The sequence below is a fragment of the Notothenia coriiceps genome, unplaced genomic scaffold, assembly GCF_000735185.1.
Source record: "Notothenia coriiceps isolate Sejong01 unplaced genomic scaffold, NC01 NC01_scaffold00027463, whole genome shotgun sequence".
NCBI classification, from domain to species: Eukaryota; Metazoa; Chordata; class Actinopteri; order Perciformes; family Nototheniidae; genus Notothenia; species Notothenia coriiceps.
The window spans coordinates 98,485-113,360 of NW_011360164.1; the positions used below are offsets into that span (position 1 = coordinate 98,485).

The 14,876-nt window shown below is 42.4% G+C and overlaps 1 protein-coding gene across 1 annotated transcript in view; it reads left to right on the forward strand.

Moving 5' to 3' along the window:
* Positions 1 to 5,313: 5,313 nt before the first annotated feature.
* The window catches only part of LOC104957612 (plexin A3-like), a 10,835-nt gene continuing 1,272 nt past the window's right edge, over positions 5,314 to 14,876 (forward strand). Inside the window, exon 1 of the mRNA XM_010785257.1 lies at positions 5,314 to 5,454. Coding sequence (XP_010783559.1) covers positions 5,314 to 5,454 — 141 coding nt within the window. The remainder of the gene's footprint in view (positions 5,455 to 14,876) is intronic.

Below are 14,876 nucleotides of genomic sequence, written 5' to 3' on the forward strand. Positions count from 1 at the left end.
GGCACTGTTACACTCCGCGCTAAGACCAGGGGCGGCTCCGCACCTAGAGACTATCCCTTCACTGGGATCCCTACCTTTTCCTGTCGGAGAGTAGGAAAAATTACCCTCCCTTGAACGTTTTCAAACCCACCGCACCTGATTACTATGAAAAACACGGCGGCGTCGCATCAGTCTCGTCCGGCTATCCAACCCCTAGGTACGAACCAACGGTTTCGGTCTCAACACCTTCCACCACGGGCTACAACAACAGTCAAGTCCATTGGGTTTCTCGCTCGTACGGTCGCTTTGTTGCGGTGCTAAACCATATACAATTAATCGTGCTTTTACCTCATTGCCGACATCTTTACTTCAAATATTCAACCATAAAGGCGTTCTAGAATTAATTTGTAAATTCCTCTGTAAAATAAGTATTTGGTCACCTACAAACAAACAAGATTTCTTGCTCTCACAGACCTGTAACTTCTTCTTTAAGAGCCTCCTCTGTCCTCCACTTGTTAACTGTATTAATGGCACCTGTTTGAACTCGTTATCAGTATAAAAGACACCTGTCCACAACCTCAAACAGTCACACTCCAAACTCCACTATGGCCAAGACCAAAGAGCTGTCAAAGGACACCAGAAACAAAATTGTAGACCTGCACCAGGCTGGGAAGACTGAATCTGCAATAGGTAAGCAGCTTGGTGTGAAGAAATCAACTGTGGGAGCAATTATTAGAAAATGGAAGACATACAAGACCACTGATAATCTCCCTCGATCTGGGGCTCCACGCAAGATCTCACCCCGTGGGGTCAAAATGATCACAAGAACGGTGAGCAAAAATCCCAGAACCACACGGGGGGACCTAGTCAATGACCTGCAGAGAGCTGGGACCAAAGTAACAAAGGCTACCATCAGTAACACACTACGCCGCCAGGGACTCAAATCCTGCAGTGCCAGACGTGTCCCCCTGCTTAAGCCAGTACATGTCCAGGCCCGTCTGAAGTTTGCTAGAGAGGATTTAGATGATCCAGAAGAGGATTGGGAGAATGTCATATGGTCAGATGAAACCAAAATAGAACTTTTTGGTAAAAACTCAACTAGACGTGTTTGGAGGAGAAAGAATGCTGAGTTGCATCCAAAGAACACCATACCTACTGTGAAACATGGGGGTGGAAACATCATGCTTTGGGGCTGTTTTTCTGCAAAGGGACCAGGACGACTGATCCGTGTAAAGGAAAGAATGAATGGGGCCATGTATCGTGAGATTTTGAGTGACAACCTCCTTCCATCAGCAAGGGCATTGGAGATGAAACGTGGCTGGGTCCTTCAGCATGACAATGATCCCAAACACACTTACTTAATCGTTTACATATAAATATTAGTTTTGGCCAGTTTTCTAAATGTGTTCTCCTGGTATTTGTATGCCTTTGTGTTCTTTGTTAACTTCACTGACAGCTTTTGACGGTGAATCCATTTGTTCAGGAGGATTATTAACTTGGGCCGTTTCTCAAAGTCGAGGAAAGCTGCTCCAGAGCCACTATTTCAAGCATGCTACGTCATCGAGTGGCGCCGAAGGACTGTTTAAATGCCCAGCATACATGTGCTACCGAGCAAGCCTCCTCGACATTGAGGAACGGCCTTGGATTAGCATTACCTGTATACATTTATATAATTAATCTGCCAACCTTTCTAAATACCAACAAACTGACCCATGGAGGGAAGAAGTGGAGGATGCTGACAGGTGTATTTTAGCAAAACACATCCTTTTTTATTCCATTACCCGACCCTTTGCAAAATTCATATTCGAAACAAGATTAAGAAACATGCAGAATGTCTTCCTGAGCGTTGCACATGGAGTAGAGAGTTATTATAAGTGTAGAGAGAGACAGATGTTCTTGAACCAGCTCAGTAATTACAGAAAGTAAAGTAAAGCAGAGCCGCTCACCCCTACCAGGCGTTCAATCTGAGTCTGCCTACACCGCCAGGGGAGGCCTTATTGTTTACACACACATTAATGAGAAAACCAAGCTGAGACTGATTAAATCCTAAAAGTAGCTCTGAGTGCTAAAACTGTGAGATGATTTTCTCCGCCTCGGGCAAAAAATATGAATCCAACTTTGTTTTAAGAGCTGAGAAAATAATGTGTGCCGCGGGTCTGAGAGGGAACTATTTTCTGTCGTTATGAGAGTGTAATAATGTGTTCAGCTTGTCTGCCGGCGTATGATTCATTCACGGTTTGATTACAGGTATATCACCCTCTGTGTTGGAGAGCAGAGTAACCAGATTACTAGCTACCAGATATGCACACACACATCTTTTACATTCCAGTACAGTAGAGTTATTGCATATTCTCTAAACTACAACCACACTGAAACACATGAGGATTTTACTTTCCTGCTCTACCGATTAATGCATATATAATATCCTGTATTATATTTTGTTCCTGGAAATTTGTATTTCCACATGTATATTTTTTAATGCTATTTTATTTCTATTTCTGAAATATTTTGGACTGTTTATTTCTAGTGTCTTAATTTCTCTTTTGTGCATTGCCTTGTTCTTTATGCTGCTGCAACGCAAACATTTCCCAAATTGGGATCAATAAAGTGCTTCTTCCATCTATCTATCCGTCCGTCCACCCACCAACCCACCTATCTACAGTATCCATCCATCTATCTATCTATCTACCTACCTACGTATCTATCTATCTATCTATCTACCTACCGATCCATCTATCCATCTATCTATCTACCTACCTATCCATCTATCTATCTATCTATCTACCTACCTATCCATCTATCTATCCATCTATCAATCCATATATCTATCTACCTACCTATCTATCTATCTATCTATCTATCTATCTATCTATCTACCTACCTATCCATCTATCTATCTATCTACCTACCTATCTATCTATCTATCTATCTATCTACCTATCCATCTATCCATCTATCCATCTATCCATCCATATATCTATCTACCTACCTATCTATCTATCTATCTATCTATCTATCTATCTATCTATCCATCTACCTATCCATCTATCCATCCATATATCTATCTATCTATCTATCTACCTACCTATCTATCTCTCTTTCTCTCTATCTATCTATCTACCAGAAAATGTGAATTATTTGTACCTGGTTGAGAAGCAGCTCCAGGATCCAGCGTAGGTCCTGGTCCTCTGGATCAGATGCAGACTCAGAGGGGTTGAAGTAGGCATTCAAAAATGCAACGATACCCACGAGCAACCTCTCATCGTCCACACAGGCTGGACGCACCTGGAGGAACCTGCAGGGAGGAAGAGACACAGCCATTTAAATAATACATCTCAGTTATATCTCAATATTAGGGCTGCAGGGTGTGAAAAACAAACATTTATTGAGATTATTATAACTGCCATCGCGATATGATTTTCAATATTGGAAGGATTGATCATTTCTTAATCATACATGTCATTATCATTGAAAGATATACAGTATATTTAAATTATGATGCTCTGTTGAATAACTTTATTAGGCCGGGATATCCGTGCAGCTCCACAATACTTTATTCAAGATGGTATTTTAACACATATTGTGCGTCCTGCTATTGAATATTACACTTGTCGATTTTGCAAATTTCAAAAAATTGTCATTCAACTCTGTGTCATATTCATCCATTCATATCCAAGCCCCTTTTCTCTTTCTTAATCTTAAGAGAAAGGGAACAAAGGCATTCAGAAGATGCTTAAATCCACAGACTGCCACCTTTACGCCTGAGTTGTGTCTCTGTACAGATTTGCACTTGATTAAGGGGAATAAAAGCGTTTGTCATACTTCTTCAGGGAAGCTTAAATACTCACTGTGAACAGAAAAAGGCATTAAACTCAATCAATCCATGTCAAACCTTTAAAATATGACAACAAGACACACTGAGCCATGGAAACATTTCACAGTGAGTTTTGTGTACTTCAGCAGCAGGAATAATAAGTCATTTCATACATCCCCCCCATGTTGGCTTGATTAATAAACTTTAACCAGACATATTTGTGATGGAAACTTCTGACGCAATGGAGACTCAGAGAGACACGGGGAGAGCTGGAGCTTTGATGGCAAACACTGAGGGTTTCTTTGGAGCTTCGGCCGGAGAATTCACAAGACAGGTGGTGTGCCACGAGGTGACACAGCGGATGTCAAACCAATTCTGAAGAACTCTTCTGTAGCTCAAGGTTTTAACTAGTTCAGAGTGTAATAATCAACATTCCTCATCAGCGAGACTAAAGCAATATGGACCCTGAATCTAACTAGAGCTCTCGTCCATAGAAAAGAATGTCAGTCACTCATGTCAGCTTGTGCTCTGACATAGACTGGCATCAACAATGCGCCCAAGCTGCCCCTCCTTAAGAGAGATAGCAGCAATACCCCAGGCCGTAGACCTATGCCGTGGGAAAGGAGACAGTGAGAGGAGAACATGATGAACTGTGTCAAAGGTTGAATATCTAAGCAAATTAAATAAACTCTTTAATATAATGTGTGTGCAGTGTACCTGGTGACTGCTGCCTGCCAGCCGAGGGAGGTGAGGGTGTCCCTGCAGCTGAGGGTGGGGGTGTGCGGCAGGGCGAGGTGCTCCATCAGCAGATATAATCTGAGCCTGGAGAGGGCGGAGGTGACGGATCTGTGACCCGCTGCAGACACGATGCTCTGGAGGCAGTCGTGCAGCGCGGCGGGGGGGTGCAGCGCCCGCAGACTCACACCCTGCGCCTCCGACAGCTTCAAGTCAGGGTGGAATCTGTCGGGAACAAAAAGAAGAGAGTTGGAAATATATATATTTAAAATTGGACTACAAGACTATTTGGGCTGGCTGACTGATCGAATGTAAAAAAAAAAAATAAGAAATCCAATCCACTTTATTTATATAGCACATATTAAAACAGAGGGTTTACCGAAGCGCTTCACAGCAGACATAACATTATAATAAAATATATTATTACAATAATAGATAAAAGGCACACATAAGAATAGATCAAAGGCACATAAGGGCTATGGACAGACAAATAAAAGCATAACAATCGATAAAACAGCTCAAACTGACTCGAAAGCGAGGGAAAAGAGGTGGGTCTTCAGGCGGGACTTAAACATTTGAATTTGGCATGGGGGGGGCAGGTCGTTCCAGAGCCTGAGGGCTACCGCTGAGAAGGCTCGGTCTCCCCTGGTCTGTTTCCTAGTTTTTGGGACTACCAGCAGCAGCTGATCAGCCGACCTCAAAGCCCTTGAGGGGGTGCACACCTGTAGGAGGTCTGAGATGTACTCTGGGGCCAGCCCATTAAGAGATTTGAGATGAACTCTAAAATGGACAGGAAGCCGGTGGAGGGAACCCGGTGGAGGGAACCCGGTGGAGGGAACCCAGTGGAGGGAACCCAGTGGAGGGAACCCAGTGGAGGGAACCCAGTGGAGGGAACCCAGTGGAGGGAAGCCAGTGGAGGGAACCCAGTGGAGGGAAGCCAGTGGAGGGAAGCCAGAATTGGTGTGATGTGTTCATGCTTGCGTGTTCCTGTAAGCAGCCGAGCCGCAGCGTTGTAAACCAGCTCCAGGCGTGCCAGAGAGGTCTTGTTTAGGCCGGCATAAAGTGCATTGCAGTAATCTAGACGCGTAGAAACAAAGGCATGAATTACACGCTCAAAGTCTAAAAAGGATCAAACTGGTTTAATTTTGGACAGGAGCCTCAGGTAATAAAAACTGGAAAGAAGAAAGAAGATTACAATCCGATATAATTAACTTTACGATGGTATTTTGCATTAATAAATCGAGCACAAACTGCCTTTCCTTTATAGCAGTATGACTAGTTGATGACTAGAATATGTTACCAAATATATGTTGTTGAATATGTATTGAGGAGTTGTAGCAATGCACTATAATATAATTATTCTTATTTAATTTATTACATTTTGTTTGTGTTAATTTAAATATGTTTCAGTTTAATTAAATGCATATTATGTTAAACATGTAATTAATGCATTTCCAAAGTCAATGATCTATCATTTTAAGTAATAATATCTGATCTGATTTTTGAGTTACAGCTTGAGATAATAAAGGTGCCTCAGTAAATATTGATGTGTTGACAACTGTGTTGCAGAAGTAGCGTCCTCTGCATACTAATGACCGCATTAACAAACACATTTGAACACCAATCTAGAGCGAGGAGACATTTATGAGTCATCCAAACAGCAGCAGAGGAATCGACAAGACATACTCAAGAAAACTGTCAAAACAATGTGAAAAACTTTAGTAATAAGACACAATAATATCACCAGAGATAGGGACTTGTGCACGGAGAGAGAAAGGAAGATACCTCTCAATATTCTCTAACCAATTCATCTTTAAAAAGCACTCATCGCACGGTACGAAAGTTAGTAGATTGATGCGTCTTTGGTGGCCTTTAAAAGTCTCTCCTGTAATTCAGCTGGTTGAAAACAGTGTGAGAGACATTGCCATATTTTTGAGTTAGGTCACATTAGAGGTAAATGAAGACAGACGAAAGCCAAGATGCTGAAACTAATTATTTGCTACAATTCTCTCCTAGAGACGGAGAGTGTTATTTAAAAGTGATTTTACTTTGATTAAAATCCCCTGCTTCGGACTTAGTATTCTGTTCAGCTTCTCACCATGTTCTCTTGATGCAGAAACAATGTTCCCTCTCTGTCTCCAATCATCTTTCATCATATTAGACTTTGCTCACTTCTCACAAGATGACTAAAGTACACTCATCCTTTCCTCAAGTAGAAGTACAGATACTCGTGTTTAAAAATACTCTGGTGAAAGTAGAAGTACTGACTAAACTTCTTTACTCAAGTCAAAGTAAAGAACTTTGAAATGTACTTCAGTAAAAAGTACCCATAACTAGCAGCTGTTTTAAAGAGTACCTGACCTCCCTTTATATTAATAGAACAATAATGTCATTGTTAGCTAATGAATGTTTCCATGCTGAACAACGGCAACATGACAACGTTTTCATTGGTCCCTCTTCTTTAGAGAAGACCAGGAAATGATGGATACACGGATCGTGTTCAAATCAATAGGCACGCAATGACTCTAAATAATAATGATCACGCCACCAAACACACATTCAAACTAAAGGAACCAGCCTGTTTGGAAAATGTGAGAAGTAGAAAGTACAGGTATTTGGGTTCAACATGTAAGAAGTTGGAGGCGTGAATGTCGCTATAGTCTAGAATGATGTACTGGGTAGACATGGAATCGAACTCGGGCGTACAAGTAACAGGGTTTCTGTCGACACTTTCGAGACAGGAGTCAGGAGTCGAGGTGTTTTGTCAGGAGAGGATCGAGTGACTCTCTCGGGCCTGTAGTTTCATGCGTTGCTGGGACGTCGTTGCTGTCTACTTCGTACCGACAGTCGCTTGACCGTCTCAGGTGGTGACAGCTGGCTTCTGAGATGTTCCAGATTATGTTTCGACAAGTCGGGAACATCAGACATTTTTTATGTCAATTTATAACACGGATAAATTCAATGCTTAAATAGTACTAGGAATTACGTCTTTTCTGTTACGTTTGATTTCTGAAAGGATGAGGCTCGTTGTGTAACGTTAGTCCTAGTCTTAGAAGGTCCCGTTTACTGTCGACTACAGACATACTACGACATATCCCACACACACTGTCTACATTTACGTCTCTACGCAGCTACCCAACGACACAGCTCAACACACCACACACGATTGCTGTCGCTTTAGTCTCTCGTGTGTCCCGTGTACGCAGAGCTCCGCACACAAGAGTCAAACAGTCCGTATCAGACCAGTGTCCTCGTTCCGTACAGAAAGAGACCCATATAGTAGTTGTTAGTGTGTCTGTAGTTGGAGGTGTGTGTCTGTGACTAGGTGTTCTCAGCGCTCGCCCCCGCTCTGGCTGACTTGTGTCTGTGGTTCCTGTCTGTTGTCTGGTGCTTGTTCTTGCTTTGTTTGGTGTTCTGTCCTGGGTGGTCTTGTTCTGTTGTTGTCTGCTGTTGTGTGTTGTTGTCTGCTTGTGTGTTGTCTGTGTTTTGTCTAATTTACTAGGTGTACCATTAAAGAATTTGGTCCCTGGTTCACTGACTGGTCTCCAAACTTTGTGTACAGGTTTTTGTCTTGTTTAAGTCAGGGTAGAGTTCGACTTGTTTTTTTTGTCAATTTGATTGTATCAAGAAAATTCTTCGAGATAAGGGTCCGTAACTTATAGTCGTTCTATGTGTTGTTTTGGTGGGTGGTGTTAGAGGTAGTGATAAATTTTAGGTAGGTGATTTACTAGATAGTCTGTTTGTGTTAACTGTGAGTACTTGCGTGGGCTCGTAAAAATGGTGGTTCGGCTGGCGGTGTGGACAAGGTTCCGAGATGCGCCTTTTGTCGATTCTAGTTCGTGGTATGATGGCTAGCTAAGAAGGTTTTTGTAGGTTTTGACTGATTCGTTGGTGGTATGTGGAACGACCCGTCCACAGCTGGTGTCCCCCAAAGGATGGAGTGATAGCCGATCGTCGTTTTACTCGGAGGCGTACGAAGGAAAGATTGTCTATTGAGAGTCTTGCGTAGGGGACCAACGATATGAAAAACAGATTGATAGTGATAAGGAGGTGGACCTTTCACAATCCATTACAGAATGGTACTTCGTCCATGGAGAAGAGGATCCGATGTAAAGCATGAGAGCGCAGTGTCGGTACAGTAAGTGCCTTATCATTACAGGTTGTGTCTTCTGTATGCAATCTCATTGGTACAGCCCGATCGTCTGTGGAATAATGGTTCGTGATCGTGCTGAATTCGAGTCTGGGATGATTAACTTAGAGTGAGTCTTCGAAAGAGATCAGTTACGGTGCTGTGTATTTGGGTTTTTATACGGAGTTGTGTTGTGTGTGACTTGTCGATGGATCTCTGTGCCGCGTCGCACAGTCACTGTTTGTATGTTATTTCTTGTGTAGATGGTTTTAGTTGTTTTTAGGTTATCAAGAAAACATCATGCACTTTTTGTCCATGTGGAAGTGTTTCATTGCCGTGACTGTACGATCTAGATGAACTCCCTACTGTCTCACGCGGTCATAGACTCTATCACTGGAATGCCGCTGGTTCCGAAGGTATAGCGTAGTTGTGAAGGGCGTTCTGGTAGTTTCAATCCCTATAATGGGTCTCCTGGGACGTGAACTTTCCGTCGTAGTCAGAGAGGGGTTAGGTATGAGGTGGATGTCTTCCAGTAGGGCTCGCATCAGTTGAGTAGTGTTGCTTTGTGGTATAGCGGTTGTGTCTGGGTATATTTGATGGATTTCGTTGGGTGATTCGTTGTTCACTGCTATTTAGAGTTGTGGTGAGTGTGTGTGTGCTTGTGTCGACTGCTCTTCCTGGCTATGGATTCACGGTTTTATGGTACAGAGACGACGCCTTCGCGATCCGTGGGGCGCTTTGAATTGCCCGATTCAATTCTTGCTTTGTCCAATTTGCTCTATATTCTGTTTCCAGTGTAGTTTTTTTCGTGCGGTCATTTGGGGACTATTGATTGTCAGGCTCTCCGCTTATGTCACATATCAATTGCTCGAGTCGTGTGGCACACTAGTTAATTTGTGATGGGTTTGTGTTCTTGTTGGTAGCGTGATGCTTTTTATGTATGGAGTGTTGGGATCGCTCCTCGTCTGTTTTTTCTCATTTTTTACTAACGGATGGTTGTTGGTTGTTTTTCGTTTTCGCTTCCGCTCTTCTCCCTCTGCTGTTCCTTTTTGTCCTAACTTTCTTTAGTCTTTGTCGTGTATTCTCTCTCCTCTCCCTTCATCCTCTGCTTGTCCTAGATCGCGTCTTTCGGTTTTCTTTACGCTGAATTTTGTATTTTATGGGTGCTGTGTTACGTTTCATTTTTCGGGGCTCATTGTTCATGAGTGTTTCTATTCTATTTTGGGTTGAGGTCTGTTGGGAAGATTCTGTATGGTACCTTGTTGATGGAAGGTTCCACGTTTTTGGCTGGGCTTAACACTTTATGTGTGAGATTAGCAGAGAATACTGCTGTTAGGAAGCATGTTTTTTGAGTGTGGTAACTTTATGGTTGTAGTGAGACTGTGTTGGCGTGAGTAAAGCGTTGTTATGCTTTATAAACGTTGTATGATTTTGGTAAAAAGTTATAAATGATTAGGTCCGATTGGTCTGGACTAAAAAAATGTGAGTGGAAGACTGTTGTCTTTTTCTGCTTTTAGAGTGTATCTTTGGTACCGTAGCGTATGTTAAAACTGGGTGAACCAACTTTGAGACCCATGGTGGATGTTTTTGGATGTTAAAGAAATTTCACATGTATGTAATGTTTGGTGCGAGTTACGTGACTATGCGGTGTTTTGTACAAAGAACTGCCTTATTGGTCTTGTTCCCTGGGACAGGGCTAGTGGAAGAAATATAGGGGGCTAGTGGGCTGGTATGGCTAGTAATACTATAAGCTGTTAATACGACTATGTGGGTTGGGGACCGCGGGTGAAGGGAAATGTTGGTGGGCTGGAGGCGTATGTGGAAGATACGTTACGTAATTCTCTTTTTTTTCTTTTTTCGTAAGTTGCACAGGGAGATTCCAACTAAAAAAATAAATTGTAGAGCCCTATTAAGATAGGTTGTATCCGTGAGTCGAAGTATGAAGAAGCTGGTCGGTCGTAAGTCTAGGTCAAGTAACGACGGTGTGGTGTAGAGCCTAGTTTTGTGTGTTGGGATTGTCTGAATAGTCGGTTAGGGGCAATCGGAAGGTGGAGCTGATGTTAATCGGGTGTGGGTCGGGTGGGGAGACAACGGGTTAACGGCTCTTGTTCAGATACTTTCTGTTCGGGGTTTCTTCGTTGTGTATGGTACGCTATGTAGCAGGCATGTACACTTTGGTTTTGGGTTTGGAGGTCTAGCTGAGTAGTTATTCTGAAGCTTGTACAGTGATGGTTACAACAGGATTGCCGGTTGGAACTTATGTTGTACAATTTTTTTCATAATATTTTTTTTTTAGGGCTAGGGGCCTAAAGAACAGAGGGGCTATGGCTGAAAACTTTTAGTGCACTAACCGAGGCTAGGGGGCCTAGTGCACTAGCCTAGCCCTGTAGAGATCGATCTTTTACTTTACTATTTTTTTACGTTAATGTTTCTATGAGATTCTTTTGGTGAGTTGGCCAGGTTTCTGTGGCTGAATCGTAGATTCCCAATTCCCTGTATAATGCGAGTTATGAAGGTATAACCCATAAAATCTCTGGATGTTCTTCGTTCTTATCCCGGAGGAAAATTCTCTCGACTTCTCCCTTTTGTCACTGTTTTGTGTCGTTTCTTTTCTCCCCTTTCTCTTTTTAACTGCAATCGGTTGTTACTCTCTCCCTCTCTCCACCGTCTCCAGTTGTTCTGTACTCTGTACTTCTGTTTCTGGTAGTATCACGCTCTGCCCTCGTCACTTTGTTTCCGAATTATGTTTTGGGAGAGAGTAGAGAGAGAGAGAGAGAGTGTGTGTGTGGTGTGTGTGTGTGCTGTGTGTTGTGTGGTGTGTTTTTGTGTGTGTGTGTGTGTGTGTTGTGTGTGTGTGTGTGTGTGTCGTGTGTGTGTGTGTGTGTGTGTTGTGTAGTGTTGTGTGTGTGTCCTAGTGTGGTGTGTCGTCCCTGTGGTGTGTGTGTGTTGTGTGTGTGTGTGTGTGTGTGTGTGTTGTCTGTGTGTGGCCTGACAACCACAGCCACCACTCTCCTGCTCAGGGCACACTAGACGAGGGGGTAGCAACCTCTAAACTCCAGTCTCCCTTTAATTTGGAGCTCCTTCTTGCCAGTTAGGCCTTCTCATTTTTCCTTTTCGCACTTTACACAGGTTTTCTTAAGTAATTGGATCGCCGAGTGGCCCATAAAAATTTAGATTAGTCTACCTTTCTGAGAGGCGATGCAACTCTTACATTGAATAATTGAAGACGGATCGATACGATTACACAGGAGTTAATCCTAAACATAAAGAGGTAACATCTAGTCTGAGGAGACAGGAAATCAAAGGGAAGTAACAAAGAACAAAAAAAAATTTCCAATAAATAACACGCAAAGAAAGTTCTTCCCAAAAATTACAAATTACAAAATATTTGGGAGTTGTCCGGTTCCACTTCATCTCTCTGTAATTACGTGTTGTTACATGTGTTAATAAATCAAAAAGTAAGGACGTGTATAAAATGAGGTTAAGATAAAGCATGCTAGTTTAGTATAAGTTAATTTATGACGTGTAAAAATTATATAAGAAGTATAAAAATTTAAAGAGTATCAAAAGATAGAGCACAAAATTAAAAACATGCATCGTGGTGGTTAGCCAATGGTGGATGGACCATTAATGGACAGACTAAGACTAAGCTCTCCTTGACGATACTCCCAGCGAAAATCTTTCATTCTCTACATCACAACCAATCCTCTTCCTCCCTATCACTGTCCTTGTTAGTTTAGTCTCATTTTATTCTCTCTCTCTTTACTCCCCTTACACTCCACTTTGTCTGTCTTTCATTCCATTCCACTCCCACTTTTCCTCTGTTTCGGTCTCTCCGAGTACCCTTTTTTCACGGCCGACACTTCCTCCTCGTCCAACGACACCGAAGCAGACAAGGGATGCCACACACACACACACACACACACACGCACACACACACACACCACACCCACAAACCCCACGCACAGCACACAAACGGCCCACACACACACACGCACCCACGCACACGCAGAGAGTTGCTGTCTCTCACTCCTGGTTGTCATTACCGGACTTCCTCAATTACCACTTGTGACAGTGTACTTATTCACCACCATTACAAACCTAACAAACACACACACCACAACCAAACGGGGTCGAATGAGGTGGAACACCCTAGGATTTTACAGATGTGTCAGGCACACCCTGAGCGGGGATACCCTCTGTTTACCTCCCAGGGGTATTCCTCTTAGTAAGTAAAATCCCATTTCTGAACCAATCCCAATCCATCCGTACAACCAATACCATTCCAATCCTTTCAGAGGTCCTTTCGTCTTTCCGTTACTTACAGGGGACTTCCCTCATATGTCCATACCACACACACACACACCAAGTAGTACCTTGTCACCTAAACAACCTATACAATAAAAAGTATATTGTGGTTACGTAGATAAATATATGTTGGTTATACACAAACAGTACTTCTAGTTGACATTGTAATGAAAATTTCTTCCGTACGTTTGAAACAATGAACGTGAAATAACACTTTTCACTGCTGTCCTTTGACTAGCAATTTTTATCTGTTGTGGGAATAGATAGAAGGGGACTTACATAATAGTGAACAATAAATGGAACAGCATCAGGGCGGGGGACTTACATAACTAAAAATTCAAGGGTCAAGAAAGTAATCGACACAGAGGGGTAGCGACAAAGCTTGTTCGGATTTAGAACCCAAACACAAACACGTGTCTAAAGAGTTCTGGCCTGTAGGTTTTAATGAAGTTTGAATGGTGCCGTAAGAACCCAGACTCGTTATCTGGGAGATTCACACTTCAGTGCCTACTTGCCAACATTCTTTTACTGATAGTTAGATACAGACCTCTGGGCAGAGACTTATATGACCTCACGTATTGCACTACAAAAATCGTTTGTCGTCGCCAATAACTGGGTCGTAAGTCAACCACGCCACTATACTACATGACGAGAGAGAGTCATGTCATTGTACACCACATTGTATTGCGTTGTGTCCGCCAGGGGATTGACCTTGCCAACAGCTCCTGTTCTGACTGGGTTTTCTGGTATCTCAAACTCATTTTTATGGGAAGAGTATTATATAGAGGACAGAAGTGGGACGGACAGGAAGCGACGACGCTTGTTGACTTCAGGAGCGCCCCTAGTTATTTCCTCGTTAGAATCAAATGTATATTGTTCAAACACACAGTCCCGGAGAAGTTGCTAGTTATGGCTGTTGAGATATGCTTTTCGATCTCGACAAGCACACTCAATTGTAGAGGCAATTGGAGGACGACATATGTTCCGGACGAATCCCAACCTCAATCTTTTTGTGTCGGAAAAACGCACGCTCTAGATATTCAGTAACAGCTCTTGTCAAAACTCGAATTTGGTTGGTTGGTCCGTGGAACGAATAAAGATTTATGCGGTATTTCATCAAAGAAATTATTGTTTGCGACCACAGAATTATGAATTATCAGACTCTGCCACTTCCTCCCGTCGGCGACAGGCGTCGGCTTCAGTTTTTAGAAATTAGCAACTCGATAACCTTTTCATTCTTGTGCTAGCTTACCGCTAGCTTTACTTCAAAGGACCAAGGACCTTCGACTTTTTCGTGGACTGGAGACGTGTTCTAGGGAGAGAGGGAGGAAAACAAGGTAGGTGACATCTGTCTCGACCCTCATCACCTCTTGTTTAGAACAATGACAATAATTCAGTTAGAAGACGTTAGTCTGAATTAGTGATGAATAAAAAGACTACTGAAATCAAACTGAAGACAAACTTGTGTTTATGGACATGAAAGTGAAGAATGTTAACTTGTTTTATTGACATGAAAGATGGAGAATGTACAACTTGAGTTTATGGACATTGAAAGAATGAGAATGTACAGACTTGTGTTTTGGACATGTAAAACAAAAAAAACTGAAAGTGAGATGTACCACTTGTGTTATTGGACATGAAGATTGAAGAATGTACAACTTGTGTTTATGGACATAAGATGAAAGATGTACACCTTGGTTTATGGACATGAAGATGAAGAATGTCAACTTGAGTTTCTGGACATGCAAGAGAAGACATGTACACTTGTGTTATGCGCAGAAAGATGAAGAATGTACAACTTGGTTTAGGACATGAAGATGAGACATGTACAACTTGGGGTCTATGGACATGAAAGTGAAGAATGTACAACTTGAAGTTTATTGACCATGAGGGATGAAGATGTACAACTTG